The following is a 25,692-nucleotide window of genomic DNA, read 5'->3' as shown; positions in this document are numbered from 1 at the left end:
TATTATTTAATAACAGGTGTTTTAGCTCATTTCAATTTATTTTATTCAAATGGGCTATTATTTATTTTATTATGTGTTTTATTTTACAAATGTGATGTAGTATTAATTTCTATTGTATATTTTATGTTGTATAACTTTAGTTCCTATGAGAATATGAGTTCCTACTTGTTTTGTTGTGGTAGGAGGGTCTTGTATTGAACACGGGGCCGTGTTGGTTGGCATAGAAGACAGCAGTAAATCAACAAAGACAAGTCAACTGTGCCCCGATCTACCACTCAGGAGATCTGATGGGCTCAAAAAGTGGGTTACGATTGCATATTAGTTTGAAAATCGACCGGATCCACCGTATTTTTACACGAGTGACTTCCGATCTGCCCGATCCTAGCTACCGGTAGTAGTATTGACGCAGGAGGGTCACGTCTCACGTCAAATAATAAACTCTGCTGTTCTTTTCGCGTGCTTAGTGTTGAGCCGCTATTGGGACGTGTCTAACACTGGTGTGCATTGGCTGACTGACTTTAACGCCCGCTTTTCACTGCGTTCTCGCAGCGGCCACGTTGTCGCGCCGTTGATGTTTCTGGGTTATACTGTCCTACCGTGTTGGTCCGCATTATAGTATATATATATATAGTATATAGTATATAGTGAAGACTGAGTAAATATAATCTACACAAAGAAACTGTAACCCGATCAACTCACAGCCTCGAAAAGTAAGGGTTACATTACGTCAGAAACTCGTTCGGTACACCTCCGTTCTGAACCGAGCACCACGTACTGAAACGGTTCAATACAAATACATGTACCGTTACACCCTTATTTGTTTGTGAATGTGCAATTCAATCCCATTAGAAAAATGATCTTAGCTCATTCTGTTTTCTTTTTTTTAGACTTCCAGAGGTTGCCCCAAAGCAACAGGGTGTCCCAATCTTTAAACGGAGACCTTTACTTCTCCAACGTACTTCGCGAGGACTCCAGGAGTGACTACATCTGCTACGCCCGCTTTCCTCACACGCAGACCATCCAGCAAAAGCAGCCCATCACTGTCAAAGTCCTTAATCGTAAGTTGGAATACCTCCTTACACATACTGGAAGCAATTGGCTCGCTTTGCATGACGGTCGACGGTGGCGTAGGAGAAATGCGACATTTCCTATCTCTGACTCCATCCTCCGAGACGCCAGAGGCCGGGGCATCCGACTGAAAAGACATATTGTCGGAACTACAGTACATCTGGTCCGCTACGAGCAACAAAGCTTGCTGTTATTCGCCCAAGCATGATCATCCTTCATCTGCTCCACAGCCTTTTTTTTTTTTTTTTTTTAATTTGAAAGCATGTCAATGTGCTCGCTTGCTTGAATGCTTGTTTTGTTGTGTTTCAGTGGACGCGATCAATGACACAATGGAAGCTTATTACAATGACACTGATTTATTTAGTGGTGAGTTACGGGAAATTACGAATCCCTTTCTCCTGGTGCTTTCCCACCTTTAACCGCAGCGGAACCTCCAAAGTCAAACGCAATTTGTCGGGGGATTATAGTTGACTTGCAAGTTATTTGAATTTTCATCACAATTTGGACTTTCAAATTAGTAAAGGACACATTTATTACAGTTGCGCTGCAGTGGTACCTTGACTTTTGAGGGCCTTAAAGTGACCCACACCACATACAGTGGTACCTCTACTTACAAACGTCTCTACATACAGATTTTTCAGGTTAAGACACTCCTCAATGGAAAAATTTTGCCTCTTGTTACGAAAGAAATTTCAGGATAAGAAAGGGAAAAATGCAGTATGGCTGGTACTTGACACTCCCAGACTTTACTAAACATAACATATGGCTGCTCTGCCATTGGCCATTATCTAGCATTCCTGATATCCAATTGGCGAAGAGGGACCTCTACTGTATGTGTATGTGTGTATCCTATTGTCCTCTTCATTAGCTCCTTGTATTCCGACGGCTTTACATGAGTCTATTAACTTTTATTTATTACTCTACTCTTTGTTTTTTACATAATGCACAACTCTAATTTTATGTTTATTGCGCAATAATCTAATTGTAACGTGTTGAAATGCATTATTATGCATTATAAAAGACGTCTGAATTTGGGGGGCTCAGAACAGATTAGGGCATCTACATACCCCATCTACATACAAAACGCATCTCTACCTAAAGAATTTTCAGGTTACGAACACTACTTCCAGAATGAATTAATTTCATAAGTAGTGTGAAAGACAGTTTCTCAAAGTATTAAATATGTAAATGTCAAATTTCTTAGACATAATAATATATAAACACAAAAAACACCTACTATTGCAGCCATTTTGTGGCACCACATATACACTAATAGACTTGAACACAGGTGAATGGGATAATGGGTATTACTGATGTCACGAGGATGGGTTGGAAAACTATCATACTCGCATTTGATTGGCTAAAACAGTACAATCATTCATAAAATGTCCATGTCAGGTAGCCACTCCCTGAAAATACTTGGTATTACAGTGATCCCTCGTTTTTCGCAGTTAATGGAGACCAGAACCTGCCGCGATAAGTAAAAGACCGCGAAGTAGCACCCCCAAATATATTTTTATTTATTTATTTTGTGTGTGTGTGTGTTCAATGTATTTATTCAAATTTAGCATTGGAAAGAGAAAAATATAATTCATATATAAAAATATATATATATTTTTAAATATGGATACATTTTTTTTAAGCACTTCAAATGTAATAATTTTGATAAGTTTTAAACGTGTTATTGTCCCACCGAATTATTTTTAAACAAGATAAAATAGTAGAAAAAATGCTTGGCTTTATTAAATGTTTCATTGAGTGAGTCTACTCACTTACAAACAATGAGTTGCCACAGCAACTGTTTAGCAAGTTAAACGATGATTGACGCATGCCGCGCTTTTTAAGTACGTGACTCTGGCAAGCTCAAACACAAACATCTGTCAATCATCTTTAATAAGCAATTCCAGTGCATGTGAACTGCCTGATGAACAAAGAGCTGGGAGAGGGAGGGAGGTAGCGAGAGTGAGACTACGTGATCGGCTCGGGACAGCCAATCTGTATTATTTTTTTCTTTAATTGAAAAAAGCGTGAAGTTTAAAGCGCGAAGTAGCGAGGGATCACTGTATATATGTTTTCTCCATTAACACACATTAGAAAAAAATGTTAATTCTGTGTTCTTTCAATTTATGAAACGATTCTTTTCGCTGGGATGTAAGTCATATTCCTTACTGTCAAATAAGTTTAAGCATAGTAATATTACAAATACTTTGTAGTGAGAGCCGGAATTTATAAGAGCCTCAACTTATTAGTTTTTAACAGGATTTAAAAAAAAAAAAATTGTTAAATTTTTGGGATGTTTTTTGTTGCCTCAGGCCTCAAACAAATGGAATTTCAATTCATTTCATAGCCACTCAAATAACTTATTTGCTGCCACTGAATGTGATTTAAACTGCGAGGGACAGGCTGTGAAGATTTCTCTGCCAGCCCCTCCCAGTTCAAAATGTTTTGGACATCTATCGTCGTCGAATGGCACTGAAACAATAATGCCGAAACACTGACCAGCCTATGTCTCGATATACTAAATATCAAGATCTTGGTCTATTATCACATTCTGGCAGCACAGCCATGCACATACCAAATTTTTCGGACCGATCGATCGCTGCTAGCCCTCCAGTGAGATTGGATTGGACGTCTATCGCTGTCAATGGCAGTCAGTGAGATGATTTATGACAAAACATTCAAACTGTTAAAACAGTGGGAAGGCTGTTGATATATTTGCTTAGTTTCAGTATTGTAGGTGGTAATTTGATAAAGTCACTACTACTGTACTCGTCTATCGCCGTTATTACCAGCCAGTGAATCGATTCTCACTGAACTTAACAGGTGGTTTTATACCAAGTGTGGGCGTTAGACTTTGGAGCTTCCACTGTATAGAATCCAGACTTTCCCAGCCACTAACCTCTTAACCTTTAAATTCAAGTCTTCAACTCACTACTAAGGTATTAGATATTCATGACACACACCCCTTCACTCCAACCAAATCGATTTAATACAATCCCCTCCCCTACCCCTCCAATCAAAGCCCTTCACTTATCTTTCTTATTATATATTTCTTAAACGAGCCTTGTGATAACATCTCTACAATATTAGAAGTAACAAGAAGAAACGTTTCATTTTTCGCTCAATTAACAATTCCGACTGCCTCTTCCTCTTCATCTGTTGTTATGCAGGACCTTTGCTTTCCCTTTTGCCCTTTGGCGAGCAAGCTGTTGGATTAAATTGCACGCATTATTGCCACAAGCACCTGCAGATGCCGCTTTACCCGGTTTATGGTCAAAAAGTGTTTGTCTCATTTCGGTTTATCCATTTCAGTCGCCGTTACGATCCTCCAGAGGGCAAATCATTAGCCATAAATAGGGCAGAAAATGCAAATAATGGGCTATAAAGTCAAACTAGAGGTGTGCGTGCAATGTGCTGGCTTATTGTAGATGCCAGTGACATATGGCCCGGGCCCAAGGTGACAATAACTTCTGTGTGGTGTGACTGCAGAAGAGCCGGTAGATGAGAGAAAGCCCACGTTCCTTATCCCGAGTGGGCCATCCAGCTCCAAAATGGTGCTTCGGGGTCACACGCTGGAAATGGAATGCATTGCAGAAGGACTGTATGTATCATCCTAAAAAACTTGGTTTTTTTTGGGGGGGGTCAAAATTTTTCATAAAAATTCTGCTTTAAGAATACTTAACAAAGAATTATTAATAGAATTAAACTTTCAATTGTGATCCAAGGCCTACTCCTGACATCTCTTGGGCCAAAGTGAGCGGCGAACTGCCAACCACGCGCCTCTCTTTCCTTCACCACCAAAAAATCCTGCGCATTGTCAATGTGTCAGAGGCTGACGCCGGTGACTACCGCTGCACCGCCAGGAACCAGCTGGGCTCAGTCCACCACACCATTCACATCACGGTTAAAGGTGCGTCCACCCACCAGCCCACCGTGTAATCTCTGCAGTGTGCTCAATATTATACCTGTATTTCTATCTGTTTTTCAGCCGCTCCATACTGGATCAGCGGCGCTCCCCAAAATCTCGTCCGGGCTCCAGGAGAGAATGGCGTGCTAATGTGCAGGGCCAGTGGTACACCCAAGCCAAGCATCCAATGGGCTATGAATGGCGTTCCGATTGAGAGTAAGTGCAGACTCAAGCCCTAAATGCAATTAATGGAGGAACACGGCAGCTCACAAAACAAAAATGTCTCAAAAATTATCTCACTTTTCTCACAAATGTACAATGTGAGCTTGTTTAGTCATGCTAATGTCCTTTTATGAAGGTTACAATAGGTTAACAGTGTAACTGACTCTTCCAACACATGAAAGAACATTGACTGTTGATTTCTTATGTATATATTAGGGGTGGGAACGTCATGGTACCTCACGATACGATACGATTTGCAAAACATAGCTCACAATAACGATGCTATCACGAAATGGCGATATGACGATTATCGATACATTGTTCAGGAAATCATTCTAGGATATTCTACTGAACAACTAATAAACAGAAAAACAAGCTATTGTTATTCTTCTGCTGTGATTCTTGGCAGGAGCATATCCATAACCTTTTGGATATAAGGCAGAAAACACTCAGGTGACTTGAAGTTCCGGTCCGAGACTCCCAATCTGGCCAAATTTCAAAATAGTCCGATATGCATGTGTGATACATCATTGGAAAGCTTAAAATCTCAAATATTTTGAACAAGAGGGCATTTTTGTTTTTAATTATTATTACTAATTATTATTATTATGTTTTTTAAACAGCAAAACCCTATTTGGAGGTGAGAGCACGAGAGAGCAGAATTAATGACGCCACGATTTTAGCGAGATATTATCACGTACATACCATGTTTCGATCCAAAAACTCATGTATCACAGCTGTGAATGGCCACAGATAGATTTTTTGGGGAATTTTATGGGTGAAACATGGTAATATAACAATGCTCGCGATGCAAAAATCGCAGACATCAATGGTAGGTTGAGATGTTCTTTTTCATATATTTACCTTTTAAGGTTTTTTCCTCAAATTTTCTTCTTTTTGACTGATTATTTATCATCTAACAAATCAGAGAAAATGCTACAGTAACAAAAAAAAAAATACAATTAAGCGATAGTTATGAGGTAGATATCCGGGACTTTTTTAGAGACACCGTTTTTTTCATTGTGACGTCATTTGTTTAAAATATGCGAGTGAATAATTTTTTAAAGTCATTTTTTTTTCTTTTTTTAAACGAAATATTAGACATCAATTAATGATTCTGAGCTAAAAATGACAGACATTTTGAATAATAAATAATAATTAATTACCTTCGTGTTATGGCTAGGTTGAAACAAAAGCGGTTGCGCGACGTCTGTAAACGGGGGTTTTCAGGGTAAAACGGACAAATGAAAAATAGTTTGGGGGCTTAATGCGCCATGAATCTGCTATGACAGCGTATAGACAAATTGTTCCATCAAAACCAACAGTTTTTTGGCTTAAAATACAGCAGTTTCTTTTAAAGAGGAGTGTAAGACAGAAACTGCTTTTTCAGTCTTGTCTGTGTTTTCAGCCATATACATACATACATACATACATATACATATATATATATATATATATATATATATGTATATGTATATATTAAACGCGATAAATATTTACTCTTAAATTCAAAAATACTTTTTAAGAAATCACAACTAAAAACAATAGACAATGCCTCTTAAGTAAAAGACAACAATATTAATACCGCACAGAAACACAGAATAGATAAAATGTGTTTTTCAAGAAAAAAAGATAAAATTGCACTTATTAACTTAAGCATTTAAGCAAATGAAAACTTTTCCCCTCATAGCTTCTGCTATGGTGTTCCATAGGGATGCAATGATACAGCTAAGTCACAGTTCAGTACGATTTTCGATACGGGGGACACGATTTTCGATCCGATTCAATACATTTAATGCTCTGGAAAAAAAAAATAACAATTGTATTTTTTGTTTCGTTTTTTGTTGTTGTTTTTTTTTTTGCTAACGAGCAAAAATTGAATTGCCATCATATAAACATGCATTTTAGTGCATAATATTTATGTGCTTACTTCTTACTGATCTGAAGAAATTTTGTATAAAAGTGCTAAGAACAATCTTTACTGTTTGTAAAGTGAGGCGGGGCACACTGTTGATTGCTACAGCTCTCTTAGCAGCTAAGTTTAGTACTTGAGCAAGACATCCTATTTGTGGTCCGTATCCGTCTGTGTCACGTACTGAATTAACAACATTTGCAGCATTATCTATAGTCACTGGTATGGATTGATTTGGCCTTCTTAACTTCCATTCAGTCATGGTGGTTTATAATTCATCAATGTAGTATATATGGACTATGTGACCCATAATCATTCTGGGCTCACGTAGCCAATGGCACAGGACGTAGCACATCTAGTTTGCTATTTCATGATATCTAGTGTGTGCGCGCATAAAAAAAGTTAGCAAACGCCACAGTCACGTCTGCTCATTACTGCACAACACCAGCATTTCACAATCGACTTTCCTAAACAGGATGAGTTTGAAGCACAGTGCTCTTAATTTGCCACTCAATGTTCATCATGTGAGCTGTCCGTTGTCAAAGCGAGGTTGTTCGTAACAGCCAAGTCAGTAACAATGTTTTGGCGGACTTCGTTGTAAATATCCGGTCGTCCAGCCGCCCCGCGTGAAAGGCCACCCCTGACGGGAGCGCCCACACGTCAACAACACCGGCACGCCTTAGATGGTCCGCAGTCAATCCGGAGCACTGACGCAGCCGGTATACGTTGAACAATAGGATATAATGGGAACGATTGGCTCCGGCGCTATTTTTTTGCCGGACCTGGAACGAAGGTGCATTTTGCGTAGTTGGTAACAAGGAATCCGAACTTTTAACAGCATGTCAGCCGCACGCGTGCACGTGAGGCGATAAATCGCTGCGGAAAAATTACCGCCTTTCTTTTTATTTATCGTGCAATAAATGGAATTATTGCATATTGCGACAGGCTTACATACCGCCCGATTTATTTTTAATTTTTATTTTTTTTAATATGTTGTATATGTTAGGGTTAGCTTAACTTATTCACTTCCAGTCGAGGTCACAGAGTATGTGTTGTGGAGTTAGTAAAAGAAACTGATATTGAAAACACCTATTGACGGAACTCCATTTAAACTGAAAGGGGCTGGAAGTGATCATTTGATTGAATGTCTATTGCTGTCAATGGCAGGCAAAGAGTAAAGCTATGTGAGTTCACAAGAGATTTTCAAATTAAAAGAATTAAGACATAAAATAAATTTTCCATTATTTTTTTATATATTACTCTTTTAATAATGGATTTATTCCCCGCAAAATACACATGGGCAAAACTAGCACTAAAATTGGATGTTTTAATGGTGGACGCAATACATTTTCCCGTGTGCCACAATCGGCCCCTTGTTTGAAACCTTGTTGTTACCCTAATTTGTTCATTAAAGGGCTAAAATAGACACTCATTTGACGGTTCTTAATTAAATACATAAATCGTATTACAATGATTTGTCTCCCTAATTTGTCGGTGTGATTGGCCCTAACTAAAAAATGGCTTTCATTTGTTGGTGCAGACCAAAACTACAAGGAATTGAAATCAAATGAGTGCAATCATGAAAAAGATTAGATTCAAATCAGATAATAATAAAAAAAAAAAAAAAAAAAGATTATGCAAGTTAGCCCTTGCATCAGAGATAATTACTAACGCTGTTTTAATTTCCTCCAAAAAACACGACTACAAAAAATTGGGGACTTGGAAGACCAAATACAATATTTATGCCCATCAATGAAAAATTCCTATATCATTCTGATGGCATTTCACTTCCTCATGTGTTAATCATTCGACGTGATCTCATTTAGTTTTGTTTGCAGTTCTGACACATTTGGAATGAAAGCAAGCACATCTTGTGTAAAGGTTGCTTGAGTGAAAAAAAAAAATCATATTAATGATGCCAAAAATATTTTCTTCCATCAAGTAGGAGGTTCAAAATACAGTCCTAAGCATAGTTATGGTAGTAAAATGAGCTCCAGTGAGGATAATCCCGTTATAAAATTCTATTATATTCTATCATCCATGAACAGATGCCCCAAAAGACCCCAGCCGTAAAGTGGAGGACGACACTATCATATTCACCGATGTGCAGACGGGATCCAGCGCCGTGTATCAATGTAACATCTCCAACCAATATGGCTACCTCCTGGCCAATGCTTTTGTTAATGTCTTGTGTAAGTCCTATTAAAAAAATGAACCGGACACAGATTCACTCGCATCGATTGACAGCACTGCATTAACCACCGCCCTTGTTTTCCAGCTGAGCCGCCCAGAGTGCTGACGCCGGCCAACACAGTCTACCAGGTCATCAAGAATCATAGAGCCCTGCTGGAGTGCACCTCTTTCGGCTCGCCCATCCCCAAAATTACCTGGTGAGTTAATGAACCCAGAAACAGATTGGCTGCTGTTCCAGGAAAAGGTTCTAATGGCATTTCATCCTCTATCTCAGGTTCAAAGAGAGTCGTTCCGGTACGCTCGGTGCAGAAACGCACAAGGCGCACGAGAACGGCACTTTGGAGATCTATGTTGCTCAGGAAAAGAATAGCGGAAAGTACACTTGCGTGGCCCGGAATTCCCTCGGTATCTATGAGAATCACGTGCACCTAGAAGTCAAAGGTATACTGTGATTGAAACTCCGCCACACACCACACATCTGAATACTGCCCACTGTAAGAATCGCTATAATGAGGTGTATTGGTATGTTAACCTGCTCTTATCAGAACCGACCCGCATTCTGAAGCAGCCAGAGTACAGAGTGGTTCAGCGTGGCAGGTCTGTTGTGTTTGAGTGCAAAGTAAAACACGACCCCTCGCTTGTCCCCACCATGACATGGCTCAAAGACGATGGGGAGCTTCCTGACGACGAAAGGTGAGATTGAGGATTTTAACTGACCGCCAAGTAGTAAAAAGATATTTACCTCTAACAGCACTTTAAGGGACGTTCTATTTTACAAGTTCATTCCATAATTGGAAAATGGTTAAAAAGTACCGACAAATAGAAAAAGCACACTGTTTTTAACATAGCACCATCTGCTGGATGGGGCAGTTAACTGCTCTTCTCATGCAAATTCATTACTTTGATCAACATGTCCTTTTTTAGGAACACATTTTTTGGTACATTCCAAAATTTAGTTGGATCGACCAATTTTCATGTAAAAACAGCGATCAGAGTGTTTTACAGTGTTGGGCATCGTTTTAATTTGAACGGTTCCGATTCTGATTCAACGTTTCGATTCCGGTTACAAACAATTCTCAATTCTGATTCTTTTAATAGGCAGGGTCAAAAAATTGCATAGTTTCTATTAATCTCTTAACTTCTCGAATATTTTTTAAATTATATGAACTTTCAAGTAACTTTAATATGAATTTCTCACAGAGCTATTTTTAACTTGTATATAAATTAGGGCTGTCAAAATTATCGCGTTAATGGGCGGTAATTAATTTTTTAAACTAATCACGTAAAAATATTTGACGCAATTAACGCACATACCCCGCTCAAACAGACTAAAATGACAGTACAGTTTAATGTCCGCTTGTTACTTGTTTTTTGGTGTTTGGCTCCCTCTGCTGCCGCTTGGGTCCAACTGATTTTATGGGTTAGTACCATGCGTGAGAATGGTGTAATTATTGACATCAACAATGGCGAGCTACTAGTTTATTTTTTGATTGAAAATTTAACAAATTTTAATAAAATGAAAACATTAAGAGGGGTTTTAATATAAAATTTCTATAACTTGTACTAAGATTTATCTTTTAAGAACAAGTCTTTCTATCCATGGATCACTTTCAGACAATGTTAATAATGTTAATGCCATCTTGTTGATTTATTGTTATAATAAACACAGTACTTATGAACCATATGTTGAATGTATATATCAGTCTTGTGTCTATTTCCACTCCAGCAATAATTTACAGAAAAATATGGCATATTTTATAGATGGTTTGAATTGCGATTAATTACGATTAATTCATTTTTAAGCCGTAATTAACTCGATTAAAAATTTTAATCGTTTGACAGCCCTAATATAAATCAGTCTTTGAACTTGAATATGATGAGCTTTCTTTCCACAGGAATGCTCTTTTACAAAGATGTTTATTTTTCAAAAGCTCACGTAGAAAACATTTTCACATATTCTTTTGTCTATGTTTTAGAGTGTCATATGCTGCAGACATTTTTTGCATGTTATTGCCATCCCACTACTCGACTAACCTGGTGCAGAACAACAAACAAACAAACAAACAAACAGGAAAAACAACTTGTAGAAGCCAGTCAAGATGAGCACCGGGTACAGTAAAAAATCAGAAACTGTTTTTGTTGAGGAAAATGATCATATCTGCCGTCACAGGTAGTAAGTGTGAGCGTTCTGGACAGATAGTGTCTCCTGCAGTGGAGAACATACATTCACTGGGTGTAGATAAAGCTTGAATGCATAAATTTGAGAAAGCGAGATCTGAGAGCAAAGAAAAATAAAAGAATAAGTCTTTCTTTCGTTCCACCACCATACAGCAGGGTCCTCAGACAAAACAACTGGTGGCTGGTGCTCACAGGAGAGTGGATAAATCAATGTCACGTATCACTGTACCACTGTTGATATGACAGAGTATTAGGGCCAAATTAATAAATTTTAAAAAAGAACTACCAAATTAGTTGTACTATTGCTACGAGAAAAAGTGTCACTTATTACGGAGGGGTAAGATTGCCTGGTACACCAGACTCACCGCTGTTCCAGCTATTGAGTCTGGCCACCATTCAGCGGATACAATTTCCAGGGCGGAGCAAGCCACAGCAAACAGAAAGCGGAGTGGACCAATCAGCGACGGGCAGACGTGACGTTAGTAAAACGACGAGGGCAGGACGAGGGACTTGCGCGCGGAAGTAAACATACGAGGAGAGCGGAGTTTATTCAACATGGCTAGCGTGAGACAGACTGTTGTCAATGACTCGTGTGTTTTTGGTCATTTAAAACTGATTTTACCGTGGATTGGAACATATTCTCGGCTCTCCTGTTCACCATCTGTGTTGTTGTGGAGACGACTTCCGACGCTCAAGAGTGACGTTGCTCGTTAAGAACACGTCAATAAACGAATCTGATTTGTCGATTGATTTTGTACCTGCTCGAGAGGCCGTTAATGGGCTGGTTCCCAGACCTTTCTCTCAGTGTTTGAAAAATACAGGGAGAATAGTCTGGCAGTGCCAGGCAAGGGGTAAGGTAGCTGTGAGCCGCTACGCACTTTGCATACACGTACCTTAGCTGGGAGCTACGGCAAAGCATTCGTAAAAATTCTTGTATTGATTATAATTTGATGTAGATGAGGCAAAATAATAGGATAGGATAGGATAGGATTTCGTTATTTGTAAAACCGATTCTAAAACAAAAGATGCTTTTTAATACTGTTCATTTTAACGGAGGCGGCAACGTGCTACCTAATGTACGAAGCTGTTTATATGGCTACATTAGCCGATGTAATAATACCACTTGTTCTCGTACTATTCCAGCCATTCATCCATCATCTACACTTAATCCGGGGTCGGGTTGTGGGGCAGCAGAAGATAGATGTAATTTATTGATTTACTTACCTGGTACTGACTGGTTAGAGGACCTGCGCAACATGTCAAATACGCGTCACTTAGCTATGCACTACTCAGCACTTGTATTCCATGAAGCCGGAGGTGTTTAATCATATTGGTCATGCAGCCACCTTTGCATGATATATCTTTGTTGCAAATGTTGCACGGAGCTGACGGCCAAATTTTTCTTTGTGAAGTTGAGCCAAACCTTTGATCGCCGCCCCAAAGTGTCTACAATTGAAATCAAGTTGCAATGCACAAACACACACTTCATGTGGCTTCTTCTTCATGGTGTTCGGCAGCTATTTTTTCCGGTTGGTGGTCAGGGCATCGAAACTTGGAATCGAAATTTAAAAATTCGAACGGTTCCGGGAGAATCAGTGTTAGTCTCGGATCCCATCGATGCTCGCTGCCAAACGCTAGTTGGGAGTAGTGTTAGGAATATCGCCGTTATAAATAACGCCGTTACATAACGGTGTTTTTTTTTTTCAGTAACGGGGTAATCTAACAATCAGAGTCAGTGGTCAGTGGTCAATGGTCAGAGGTGGGAGCGGAACGCGGGGCGGCGCTGACACTCGGGTTACAAATGGGGGCTCGTCCAAGATCGGCAGCGAAGGTTTTGGGGGGAGAGTGTAACGGGTACACAGTGTATCCGTTGTAGCACGTGGAAACCTCCCCGCCGATTCCTTCATGTAAGGATGCTAACGGCTGCGCCGTTGGCTCGAGCTTATTGGCGCAGTGGTCACCGTCCTTGCCTGCCGAGTAGAATCGTGCGGGGGTTCGCGATTCGGGTTACATCGACATCTGGGGTAAGCAATTCAAATCTGTTTATTTTTGTTGCACTTCAAGTGCAGGATAAATCTGTTGCTGATGAGGTGCAATAAATATTACAAGGTTCTATAACACAACTACGTGTCTGTTCTTCTCTATTCAACTGACTCGAATACTGCTCAGAAAATTTCAAATTCTTTGTCATACAATAACTTTTAAAGTAACGATAATAGTTACTTTCCCTGGTAACTAGTTACTTTTACTATAGAGTAATTTAGTTACTAATTCAGTTACTTTTTGGAAGAAGTAGTGAGTAACTATAACTACCGTAGTAATTTTTAAAGTAACGTGCCCAACACTGGTTGGGAGCGATAGATCCAATCCATTTTGACTCATGGGGGGATAGCAGCGATCGGACGGTCTTATAGTATAACGAATGCCAGCCCCTCCAAGTCAAAGTGAGTTGGATGTCTCGCCATCAATGTGTATTTTTATCATATATTATCTTATTATTTTGCTAATTACTACAAAGTACTGCATATGCGATGACTTCTATACATATGCTGGCCGTGAATAAGTAATGGAGTGCACTTTAATAATTGTTTCCATTATTTTCATGATCTTTACCTTTCCTAGCGTCTGTTCGTGGAACATTACCAAATATTGTTCAAAGAAAATGTGTCTATTTGATGTCTTCAAATAGATTTGTGGTGGATGCTGACAGCCTCACTATCTCCGACGTGACAGAGAGTGATGCCGGCATGTACAAGTGCATCATGAACACCACGTTGGACCATGACTCGGCCATCGCCGAGCTCACTGTTGTTGGTAGGAGCCCTTCACATTATGACACATTAGCGGCGCACTCAACAGATTACCTTTCGAAGTCCACTTCCTGACTCTTTACTTGCGAGGCTTTTAGTGAATGTATTGTACATGTGTTGTACATTCTATTTGATTTTATATGGTTGAAATTATATTACTTCACTTGATATTCCGCCCTCTGCGCCTACTTGCCGACCTGGCAGAAGCCACGCCGACGCCGGCCATTGTCAACGGTAACACCGAATTCACACGCCGCCTTCCAGATGTGCTCCACTTTTCTTTCAAGATATTTTTTTTACTGTAAAGTGAAGCATGTTGTGTCTTGAGGATGACATTTAATGTGTATTTAATTTTTTTTTCTCATGAGGCAGTGAAGAGACGTGGGTTTTGGTTTTTGCATGTTCTCCTCATGCATGTATATTAGGTTTAATGAAGAGTATAAATTTTCCAGTGTGAATGGTTGTTTGACCAGTTCAGGATTTACCTTTCCTCTGGGATAAACTCCCTATCATTAAAATGAGGAAAAGCACTAGAGAAATTTTAATGGATGTTCTGAATGATGCAGTCAAGAGAAAGGCCATCACCATTCGTGTTCGAGGAGCTACAAGATGATTTGCGATGCAGTTGCAGTACTTGAGAAGCTTTCAAATGTCAAACGAACCCATCAGTCATATATCAGTCGAAACATATCAACTTAGCATATCCCATTCCAAACGATCGCTAAAGCTTGACACGCGTCAAATCATATGCATGAGGCACCGTTTGCTCTGTACATCTTCATTTGTGTCTCAACATGGCATGAACCTGACGGTGTTGATCTTCACATTGACTAATTCACATATTTTATCTCCTTCAGAGCGACCCGAACCCCCAACTGACCTGGAGCTGACGGACCACAAAAAAAGGAGTGTTCAACTCACCTGGATTCCTGGGGATGAGCACAATAGTCCGATTCAGAGTACGTGAGTCTATATCAAAACTTTGTTTTTGTACAACAGCAATTTGAACTTTAACCTCACTGGTGGTCATAACTTTTAAACACCAAAATGTTCAACTAAACCAGGGGTCAGCAACCCAAAATGTTGAAAGAGCCATGTCGAAGCAAAAAAAAAAAAAAAAAAAAAAAACCAAACAAATATGTCTGGAGCTGGAAAAAAATGAAGGCAACACATGCTGTATGTATGTACGTATCTTAGCTATATTAGTCTACTATCAAAATGACTAAGTTGGCTACAAATACTTAATGAGCCTTCATGATTACTGTATTTTCCGCACTATAAGGCAAACCTGAAAGCCTTCAATTTTCTTGAAGCCGACAGTGCGCCTTCTAATATGGTGTGCCTTATATAGACCCTACTCACTTGACGTCACAACCACGCCTCCGCGCCATATTGTCAGTCTACTTGTCGTGTTGACGCATTACCGCTACGTAAATTCCTCCTATTATGGCGTGTTTTTCTGCTCGTTAACATTAATAATCAAAATGGTGAAGGCGTGTGTGGCGGTTGGTTGCAATAACAGAGAAGATAGACGGAGAGACTTGAAGTTCTACCGTATTCCGAGAGACCCGGAGAGGAGAGCGAGATGGACTGCTGCAATTCGACAAGAAAACTGGGCTCCAAAGGATTACCACAGATTATGTAGTAGTCATTTTATATCTGGTAAGATGCATTTAATATATATTTAGAGGGTTTTGGGCTGACAACCACAATTAAGATCATTGCGAGGCTAATCGCCGACAACATACAGTTTCAAATTTAAGATGCTTATTTCTTCCACCATCATTACATTTTGAATAATATTTAGCTGGTACCAAGTGAAAGAAGCTGGCCTCGTCTACGGATCATCAGTTAAACAGGTGTGTCCAAACCTTTTGCAAAGGGGGCCAGATTTGGTGTGGTAAAAATGCGGGGGGCTACCTTGGCCGATTTACATAGAACAATATATTTAAACAAATTTTAGCAAGCCCTTCTGTGTGTCACATTTGCTTTATTATTTTTTTAAATTCATAATTTCAACAGTCTCGTCTTTGTGGCATTCTCTTTCGACACTCGGGCTCTTGCGAAATACTGCTGCTGTGAAATTAAACTAACTTCAAGTTGCTATAATTTCTCGCTGCGTATCTTCCCTGTAATGCCATACATGTCAGCGTGTCTTGTTCGGTAATATCATTATCGCGTCACATCGAACTCTTTGAAAACAGCGACTGTCTCTTTGCAAATGAGGCAGACACAGTTGTTGCGTGTTTTATTGAAGAAATAGTCCAATATCCACCTATCCTTGAAGCGTCGGCCATCGCAGTCAACTTTTTTTTTTTTGAATTGATTGTATTTTAGAAAATTGGAAGTAAAGGGTCACACGGGGTAATGTTGCTTAGAGTGCTGCTCTTAAAGTTTTTCCAAACTTTCGTGAGAATAGGCTGATTTTGTGTGGACAAGATAGTTGTAGATATCAGGGTAGCAGATGTCAGGCAGAGAGGGCGAAGACAGCGGGTCGAAAAATATCGATTTAGGCATCAAATATGGATCTGGCGAATGGATAGACTGAAGCTTTCCCACATAACGCCTTTTATGCAATGCAGCCAATGAGTTTACAGCGTCTGAAAGTACCGGGGCTTCCATGAATTGCATTATAAATTGCACGACAAATTGAAACCATTGAGAATACGGATAAACAAAGACGGACAATATGGCAGCCGGATACAGCGACACGTCATTCTGTGACGTTGGCGAGTAGGGTCTATATGGATCAATATTGGTTAATCATGGCATGGCATTCTATTTATCTCAGCTCCATCTTGTGGATACATAATGCAATGCCAACCACTACTACTACTACTTCTACTGCGACTACTGCTACTGCGCCTTATAATGCAGTGCGCTCTATACATGAAAACAGTTTTAAAATAGGCCATTCATTGAAGGTGTGCCTTATACTCTGATGCGCCCTATAGTGCAGAAAATATGGTAAATGTGTATTTTGCCTGCAGTGCATCCTATAGAGAAGGGTTCACCACGTGACTACATGGACTACAGTTTTTCATTACAATATTAAGGAATTAGAATAATCTTTGTGTCATGTTTGCCCTTCTACAGGAACCATATTAAATATGTTTCGCTGCCCCATTTTTTCCATTTTCAAACATTTTTTAAAAGCTCCAGGGAGCCACTAGGGCAGCGCTATAGAGCCACATGCAGCGCTAGAGCCGCGGGTTGCTGACCCCTGAACTAAACCTTATAATTTTAGCTAGTGTTGCACCGAAGTCGGTATTGGTACCGACACAGCACTAAAATGACATCATATCTATCGGCGAGTACTAAGAAATAACATGCTGATGCTGTGTAATATGTGCTTTTCGAGTTCTACTTTTCAACCACTGGCCTCACTACTCAATATGGCCGCCAGCTACCCACGGCCGTTAAAAAAATGCCCTCCCCAAGTTGATGTCTAATTCAGTGGCGTCCAATCATCCTTCTGCGATGAATTTAAATATCAGATGTCAAATCCATTTGAAGTGGGAGGGTGAACGTTCATTCTCTGTCAGCCCTCCCACTTCCAATGATTGGACGCCTGGTGCCGTCAACAGCATACAATGAGTAAAGCATTGTCTGAGCAAGCTATAGTAGCAATTGCTTTACATTCGAGTATGCAGTAATTTGGTTTTAAAGCAACACTCGCTAGGTTTCAGTTTTGGTTGATTTTAGCGACGCCAGTGGACAAAAGCAGTAGTGTTTTGCCTTAAGGAAGACTGCGTTTCCCATGAGGACAAACACACCCCCTTACAGTGTCGTAAAATCATTACTCAATCAATCAAAAATCAATCTCCCGGTTGCCTTCAGATGGATTAAACAACATTTCCATTTCCAGCGGCTGTGTGAAGGATGAAAAGTAATGTGGTAATTAATCCAGTGGTGGCTAAACAATAGCATATGATGGTTAGCAACCGTGTGGCTTAGTGTGGCTAACCCCGACACCCCACCCGAACTCGTCAGTGCTAACGAGTTCGGTTTAGGGGGCGGGGGGGTTTCACGCCAGCGAGTAGAAGCCGGCTCAATGTTTATTCTGTATATCCCGGTAGCCTTCCTTTTTCTCCTCCTCAAACAAAATTTTTTTCTCTTTTGTTGCTCTGCCATCTTTACAAAATTTGCGCGAAAGTGTTAGAATCGACGTCTATCTTTATAATGAATGGGGAAAGGGGAAAGTGACGTATGCTGTAAAGCAGTCAGCACATTTTAGTTTTTTTGTGTGGCAAGGCTCCTGCCACCCTCCTCAAAGTTAATCACGTTCGATGAAAGCCATACAGACCCCCTCATGATATAAAAGAGGTGTCATCCAACTAGTTGTCAGTCGACATATTATCGCAAATGTTATAAAAATATTTTATAAAGGTTGAAAAGTTACCTATTGTTGCTTTAAAAGAAATTGTAAAAATATATTTTTAAAAACATGGTATCTGTACGGTATCAGCATCAGCCAGTACCACACAGCCAGGTGCCGGAATCGATATCAGGAGCCAAAATATGGTATTAGTGCAGCACTAATTTTTCAAATGCACCTCTTATTACAGAATTTTTGATCCAGTATGAAGACTCTCTCCATCATCACAGAGGTCACTGGCACAACCTTACCGAGGTCCCCGGAACCAAGACCACAGCTCACCTAAAACTGTCACCTTATGTTCACTACACCTTCCGAGTCCTCGCTGTCAATTCCATGGGCGTCAGCCGACCTAGTTTTCCCTCCAAGATGTATAAAACTGAACCTTCAGGTATTAGAAGCCAGCGTGATATCCTATCACCTGCTGAGAAGATAAGTGTAAATTTAAGTTTTTCTTTCTTCCAAAAGCTCCGGATGAAAATCCAACAGATGTACATGGCTTTGGAACAGAACATGACAATCTTGTCATCTCATGGAAGGTACATCTTTATGAGGGTGTTTTTGAACAATCAATCTATTTTAAAACTCTTTAAGTCACGTAAGATGTATTTATATCCTTAAATAAGGATTCTCAAACCCTTATTTGTCGTGGGTCACATCATAGTTACAGTATAAGTTTTTTCGGAGGGCCATTATGTGTGCCGATTAGGGCTGCAGCATTTAGATGACTATTTGACAGCTAATCGATTATCAAAGGAATCCACAACTATTTTTCGATGATGAGTCATTTAAAGTCTTTGTTTACCTGAAAATGTTCAATGTGTTCTTTGTTTTTTAAGCTCTTAATAACAAACATTCTTTTGTATTTTTCATTTTTTTAAATTAAAAAACAAAAAGGCAATACAGGTAGTCGCATGGTAACGAACGAGTTCCATTCCTACGATAGTGATGTAACCTGAATTTCCGAGTAAATCGGAATTAACCATTAAAGTACCACTAAATACACCCTAAATCTCGAAATAACTATCCAAAAACATGTATTATACATCATAATAATAAAATAATGTAAAAAAATAAGTTACTTTGAGGTACTTTTTGTTAAATGCCGTAATATTCAATGACAATTCTGGCTTTACTTGTGAGTGAGTCTCCTTTCTGAGAGAAAAGGGCACTGTAAAAAGATTAGGGAGGCGAGAGAGGGGAAATCATGGCTGCTCAGGTCAACAGCGTCGCCTCTCTTAATGCGAGCCAGCCATCTGAACTCAAAAAACAGATCGGGTAGCAGCATAAGAACAAGGAAGCGGGGCCTGATGGCGGATCTCCCGGCCGAAAGGAACTGCAGGATGGCGGCGACGCTGCTGGGGGAGGAGGGTTTCCGGTATCACTTTATAATAACTATCCGTTTTACTAGTTAGTAGATCATTAGTAACCTGTTGATAAATGATTTATTGTTGATTTGTGAAGTATTTGTTAACAGTTTGTTAAGAATTTACAGGGAGTTCTTAACCTGAAACACAGTTTGTGTAGAAACGTTTCAAGTTTTTGTGTGTAACGTTTGGCATTTCTATCTTTTCAGAAATGCAGTTCACTTCAAAAGAAAAGGCATTTTGATAAGGCATTTTGCAAGCAGCGCTAACGTTGCACATTTATGAAAATCTGCCATAGAACCAACAAATATTTGTACTTTGTATATTTAACCAATAAAACTTATGACCTTCAACATAAATTAATTAAGATCCATCAACTAGCATGGGCATTTAGAATGGGGTCAACCATATTGGAACACCCTGTAAATGCATAACAAACTGTTAACAAATACTTCACAAATCAACAATAAATCATTTATCAACAGTTTACTAATGATCTATGAACTAGTTATTATAAAGTGTTACCGGGTATCCTGACATAAAGAACGCCAACGGGTACTAGGTACTGATTACGTGACTAAAAAACAAACAAAAAAACGGCTGGAGACAAAATGGCAGACGAAAGTCTGGCGCCGTAATGTCGAAATCACATAAGTTGGGTACGTTTTTTTTTGTTTTTTTTTTCAATGCACTTTTTTTTTTTTTTAAATTAAAAAAGGAGAAAAAAATTAAATGTTATTTGTTTCTTGATTTATTTACACACACAAAAAAACAAAAAGGTGAAAACCAGGGAATATTCTCTGAGTTATGTTTAATTATTTTCATTTTTTAATGAAAAAAAACATTAAAAAAAAAATCAATGTTAAAAAAGGGGTGGAAAACTGTCTGAAATGTTTATTCCAGAATGAAACATGAAGTCAATAGGCATGAGTTACTTTCGTGGGCCACACAAAATGATGAAGCGGGTATGATCTTGCCCCCGGACCTTGAGTTTGACACCTGTGCTCTAAATTATCAAAAAGATCACAAAGGGTTTAGCACAAAAAAAATACTTACTAGCAATAATTAAACATTAAAATAGTTAAGGAAATGACGAACGGTAAATCAGATAAGTAAACATTAGAAATGATAATCTATCATAAAAAAGCAATTCATGCAGTGTTGTTCTTTTATTATTAGTAATATACTTCTTCGAGGTGACCTTTTGCTGATATTCTCAAAATTCTTTTCTCTAGCCGCTGACAGGCCTCCAGGCAAACGGGCCAGGACTTCATTATAGAGTGATGTGGAGACAGAAGATGATGGACACTGATTGGATGACTGCAAACGTAACCAACAACTCCAAGTTTGTAGTGTCTGGAACGCCTACGTTTGTTCCGTACGAGATCAAAGTTCAGGCTGTAAATAAGTATGGCATCGGGCCCGAGCCAGCCATTGCCCTTGGCCACTCCGGAGAAGACCGTAAGTCCAACTCAATTTACATCTTTTTTCCATAAATATATTTGCTGTTCGGGTTCCAGACCTACAGTATGCCCTCATATTGAAAAAAATAAAATAAAATTCTCGATCTCTGGCGAATAGTGTTAATAGTATGTTTGTTTATCTTTCCTTGTGACAGTTCCAGTCGCCGCTCCAGAGTCTGTGCAGGTGTTTGTGTTGAACAGCACCCTGGCGGAGGTCCACTGGGAGCCCGTGCCTCAAAAATTAATTCGTGGATACCTCAAAGGCTACAAGGTACGGTTTAATGAACTTGCGAATGAATAAGCACAAACCCGCCGACTGAGGATTCAATTTTGGCAGGTTTATTACTGGAAAGAGCGCAACCTGCACAAACATAACCCACATCACACAGAGAAGCAGATTCTGACCTTCAGCGGCAACCACAGCAAGGGAAAGCTGCCTGGCCTGCACCCCTTTAGCCTGTACTCTTTCAACATCAGAGTGTACAATGGCAAGGGAGAGGGACCACCGAGTCACAACCAGCAGTTTGAGACCCCTGAAGGAGGTAAATAGAAGGAATTGTCTCTTTTACGGTTTTGTGGTAGATTTAGGGTGAGCTAATTGAAAATCAACTACTGTAATTTTCGGACTATAACGCGCACCTGACTATAAACCGCCACCCACCAAATTTTACACAAAAACAGTATTTGTCCATAGATAAGCCGCACTGGACTATAAGCCGCAGCTGTCCACACTGTATTATGAGATAGTTACACCAAAAGTTATAACCCAGTGACAATTTATTTGACAGCGGCATCATAAGACTGTCATAAGAACAAATGAACCACCATGAAGCTTCATTTGGCCATCATTGCTCCCTTGGGGGAGACAGTCAACCTCTGCTGCCACCTGCTGTCAACGCTGTTGTCGTCCAACATGCCTCCTAGCATGCATTGCAGCACTAGAGATGTAAATAACAATCAAAATTTATGTTCTGTGCTCATTATTTCTTCAGTTACTGTTCCAGTTGTTTGATTATTTGCAAGTATGGTATTTCGGTAACGCATTTGACAGTGGCGCTATACGACTCTCATAAGACCATCATAATTACAATATGACACTGCTATGAGCATTAATAAATGCTTATGACAGATGTCATTTTGTGTCAATCGGCAAATTATCTTACTTTTGAATGGATGTAAAAGATCCGAGCTGGACATAAATGGAGTTAGTGACATAATTTGACACTTAATGACATCTCCCATAAGCATTCATTAATGCCAATGATAGTGTCATGGCAAGGCAAGGCAAATTTATTTGTATAGCACAATTCAACAGAAGGCAATTCAAAGTGCTTTATATCACATGAAGATCCACGAGCAGAGATAAAATGATTCGTAAAAATAGCATAAAATCAAGAAAGTTAAAAAAAAAAAAAAAAAAGACGAATCAAACAGGAAATAAAATTATACATTAAAAAAAAATCACATGAAACCATGAATAGAGTCTAAAAAAAAAACAAACTACTAATAACTGAAATCAGAAATGGGAATAAAGCAGTCGCATGTCATATTTATGACGGTCTTATGGCAGTCTTATGATGTCGCTGTAAAACATAGTGTTACCTATTAAGCCAAGTAAATTAGCAAATAAACCACACTGGACTATAAGCCGCAGAATTTAACTCCTTCTAGCCTAGTGTATAACATTTGATACACTGAGAATTTCATTATTTTGATCATTTAGAATTTTGAAATAAAAAAAAAAAAAAAAAATTATGGATGTAAGTCAACACATGCATCTGCAGGTTCCATGAGAAAAAAAATCTGGATTTAGCTAGGGTTATAGATATTAGAGCGCTTATTACGCATTTTCATTTTGATTTTTCTTTTTCTACAAATTTGAAAAAAGTACCATTAGGACCTTATTTTTTAAGTTTTGGGATTCTCTGACAATTGCTTCATTTTGCAGGGCTTAAGGGGTTAAAATGAGGGGGGAAAATGAGCGACTTATAGTCCGAAAATTACGGTATAATGTTGCTAAAGCAGTGGTTCCCAAACCGGTCCTCAAGGACCCATGTGGGTCCTGGGTTTTGTTCCTACCGATCGAGCACAGACCGATTAACCAATGAGGTTTCTGCTAAAACAAGCAGCACCTGACTACAATCAACTGATTACACTTGTAAAACACCAGATTGGTACACATGTGTCATCCTGTTTTGTTGGAAAGAAATCCAGCACCTAGAGCGGCCCGATGTGGAATAGTTTGGGAACCCCTGTGCTAAAGGCTAAAGCAATCCTTGACATGTATCTTTTCAATTAGATTACAGATTTTACTCAGCAATGCATGCTGTCATCATTAAAGGTTTATTGTCACTAAATGCAATGAAAACAACCCTTTATAGTGCAAGTTAATATTTTGGGTCTTTAAAAGAACTAAATGTCATAAAGGCCTGACACCCACATTTGTGGACATCAGATTTTGGGACATAACCCAAAATGTCAAATCCATACATTGCAGCCAGGTCCCTATTCATGGTGTCCCCCAGAAAAGACTGGCAGCCCACCACGCTTATAATTCAACGGGGGAAACCCTAATTATTCATTCATTCATTCATTTTCCATGCCGCTTTTCCTCACGAGTGTCGCGGAGGTGCTGGAGCCTATCCCAGCTAACTACGGGCAGTAGGCAGGGGACACCCTGAACTGGTTGCCAGCCAATCGCAGGGCACAAGGAGACATACAACCATTCACGCACAAACTCATACCTACGGACAATTTAGAGTGCTCAATCAGCCTACCATGCATGTTTTGGGATGTGGGAGGAAACCGGAGTTCCCGGAGGAAACCCACGCAGGCACGGGGAGAACATGCAAACTCCACACAGGAAGGCCGAAGCCCGGGATTGAACCCTTGATCTCAGAACTGTGAGGCAGACGTGCTAACCACTCAGCCACCGTACCGCCGGAAACCCTAATTATATTATCTATTTTTTATATTATTATTAATCCTTATTATTTTTCAATATTATGACTGTTTTTTGTTTTTAATTTCACTATATTTAACAAATTGCCTGCCATTGACAGCGCTAGACGTCCAATCAATTTTGACTAGGAGAGGTTGGCAGCAATCATTTGCTATTCAAAGGGATTGGACGTCCAGCGCCGTCAATTGCAGCCACGTTAAATGAGTGCTCTATAAAGGGTTGACTCTCGCCTTGAGGTCTTCCAGAGCTCTTTCATTCATTGACTGTTGCATGTCTAATAAATTAATTCCACAGTTCCCAGCGCTCCTTCCTCCCTGACTGTCAGCAACTCCAATTTGGACTCCTTAAGCCTTGAGTGGAACCCTCCTCGTGACCGTAACGGTCTCCTGACAGGCTACACGCTTAAATACCACCCAGGTGAGGCTATTTTTATGTCTTTTTGTAGCAATAAATGTCTCACATCATGTAGTTTTCAGTTTCATTTCTTGTACTGTCATCCTATTGGATTAGATTGAAACAGAGAGGACGAACAAATACATAGTCACCATTTAATTAGACTCAATTACACCAATTAACAAATCACCTTTTGTCATTCCCGCCTCTTTCACCTGAACCCCCTTTGCTCTGAAACACTTGTCATCATTGATACTTCAATCCTATCTACATCCCCCTCCTCTTACTTGTATCCCTATACAACTTACCTTTCAACCATCCCACCATCTCGTAGTCAATAACTCCAATGAGCTGGGCCCAGAGGAGACCCTGGCCCTGGCGGCCAATGAGACCTCAGTCACTTTGCTCAACCTCAAGTACAGCACACGCTACAAGTTTTATTTGAATGCCAAAACAAGCAAGGGGCCCGGCCCGGCTGTTACGCAGGAGGCAATCACCATTGTGGATGAAGGTAAGCCAGTAAAAATGTGGCAAATTTATGTTTTTAACTGACTGAATTGCAGTCATCCACATACAATTTGAGTGGTCCCTTAAAAGATAATTATTTGGTTCCATACATTAAATGAGCATTTTTGAGGACTGATTAAAACTAGAGTTATTTTCTAACTATAAATTGCTATTTTTTACCCTTGCTTTATACCCTGCGACTTATAGTGAAGCTTATTCATATTTTGTTTTTTGGTGCTATTGAGCTGCATGTCTTTTGGTATAAGTATCCCATAATTCAATCTGGGCACTTGCAGTTTATAGTCCAGTATAAGCATATAATATACAATATG

General features: G+C 39.5%; 1 protein-coding gene across 12 annotated transcripts in view; it reads left to right on the top strand.

The window, feature by feature from the left end:
- LOC130916249 (neuronal cell adhesion molecule-like) overlaps positions 1-25,692 on the top strand; it is a 204,728-nt gene that overhangs the window by 147,331 nt on the left and 31,705 nt on the right. For 6 of the 12 annotated variants that reach the window (XM_057836824.1, XM_057836815.1, XM_057836823.1 and 3 more), the window contains 19 exons: positions 888-1,058; positions 1,378-1,434; positions 4,558-4,669; positions 4,794-4,978; positions 5,057-5,191; positions 9,158-9,301; positions 9,388-9,499; positions 9,577-9,743; positions 9,848-9,995; positions 14,170-14,294; positions 14,495-14,524; positions 15,148-15,249; positions 18,859-19,059; positions 19,137-19,207; positions 21,271-21,496; positions 21,654-21,769; positions 21,836-22,040; positions 24,755-24,877; positions 25,188-25,364. In XM_057836824.1, coding sequence (XP_057692807.1) covers positions 888-1,058; positions 1,378-1,434; positions 4,558-4,669; positions 4,794-4,978; positions 5,057-5,191; positions 9,158-9,301; positions 9,388-9,499; positions 9,577-9,743; positions 9,848-9,995; positions 14,170-14,294; positions 14,495-14,524; positions 15,148-15,249; positions 18,859-19,059; positions 19,137-19,207; positions 21,271-21,496; positions 21,654-21,769; positions 21,836-22,040; positions 24,755-24,877; positions 25,188-25,364 — 2,607 coding nt within the window. The remainder of the gene's footprint in view (positions 1-887; positions 1,059-1,377; positions 1,435-4,557; positions 4,670-4,793; positions 4,979-5,056; positions 5,192-9,157; positions 9,302-9,387; positions 9,500-9,576; positions 9,744-9,847; positions 9,996-14,169; positions 14,295-14,494; positions 14,525-15,147; positions 15,250-18,858; positions 19,060-19,136; positions 19,208-21,270; positions 21,497-21,653; positions 21,770-21,835; positions 22,041-24,754; positions 24,878-25,187; positions 25,365-25,692) is intronic. The other 6 variants (XM_057836827.1, XM_057836820.1, XM_057836826.1 and 3 more) reach the window with 4 other exon arrangements.

This window comes from Corythoichthys intestinalis, chromosome 5 (assembly GCF_030265065.1).
Source record: "Corythoichthys intestinalis isolate RoL2023-P3 chromosome 5, ASM3026506v1, whole genome shotgun sequence".
Lineage (NCBI taxonomy): Eukaryota > Metazoa > Chordata > Actinopteri > Syngnathiformes > Syngnathidae > Corythoichthys > Corythoichthys intestinalis.
This window is presented reverse-complemented; position numbering and strand designations above follow the sequence as displayed.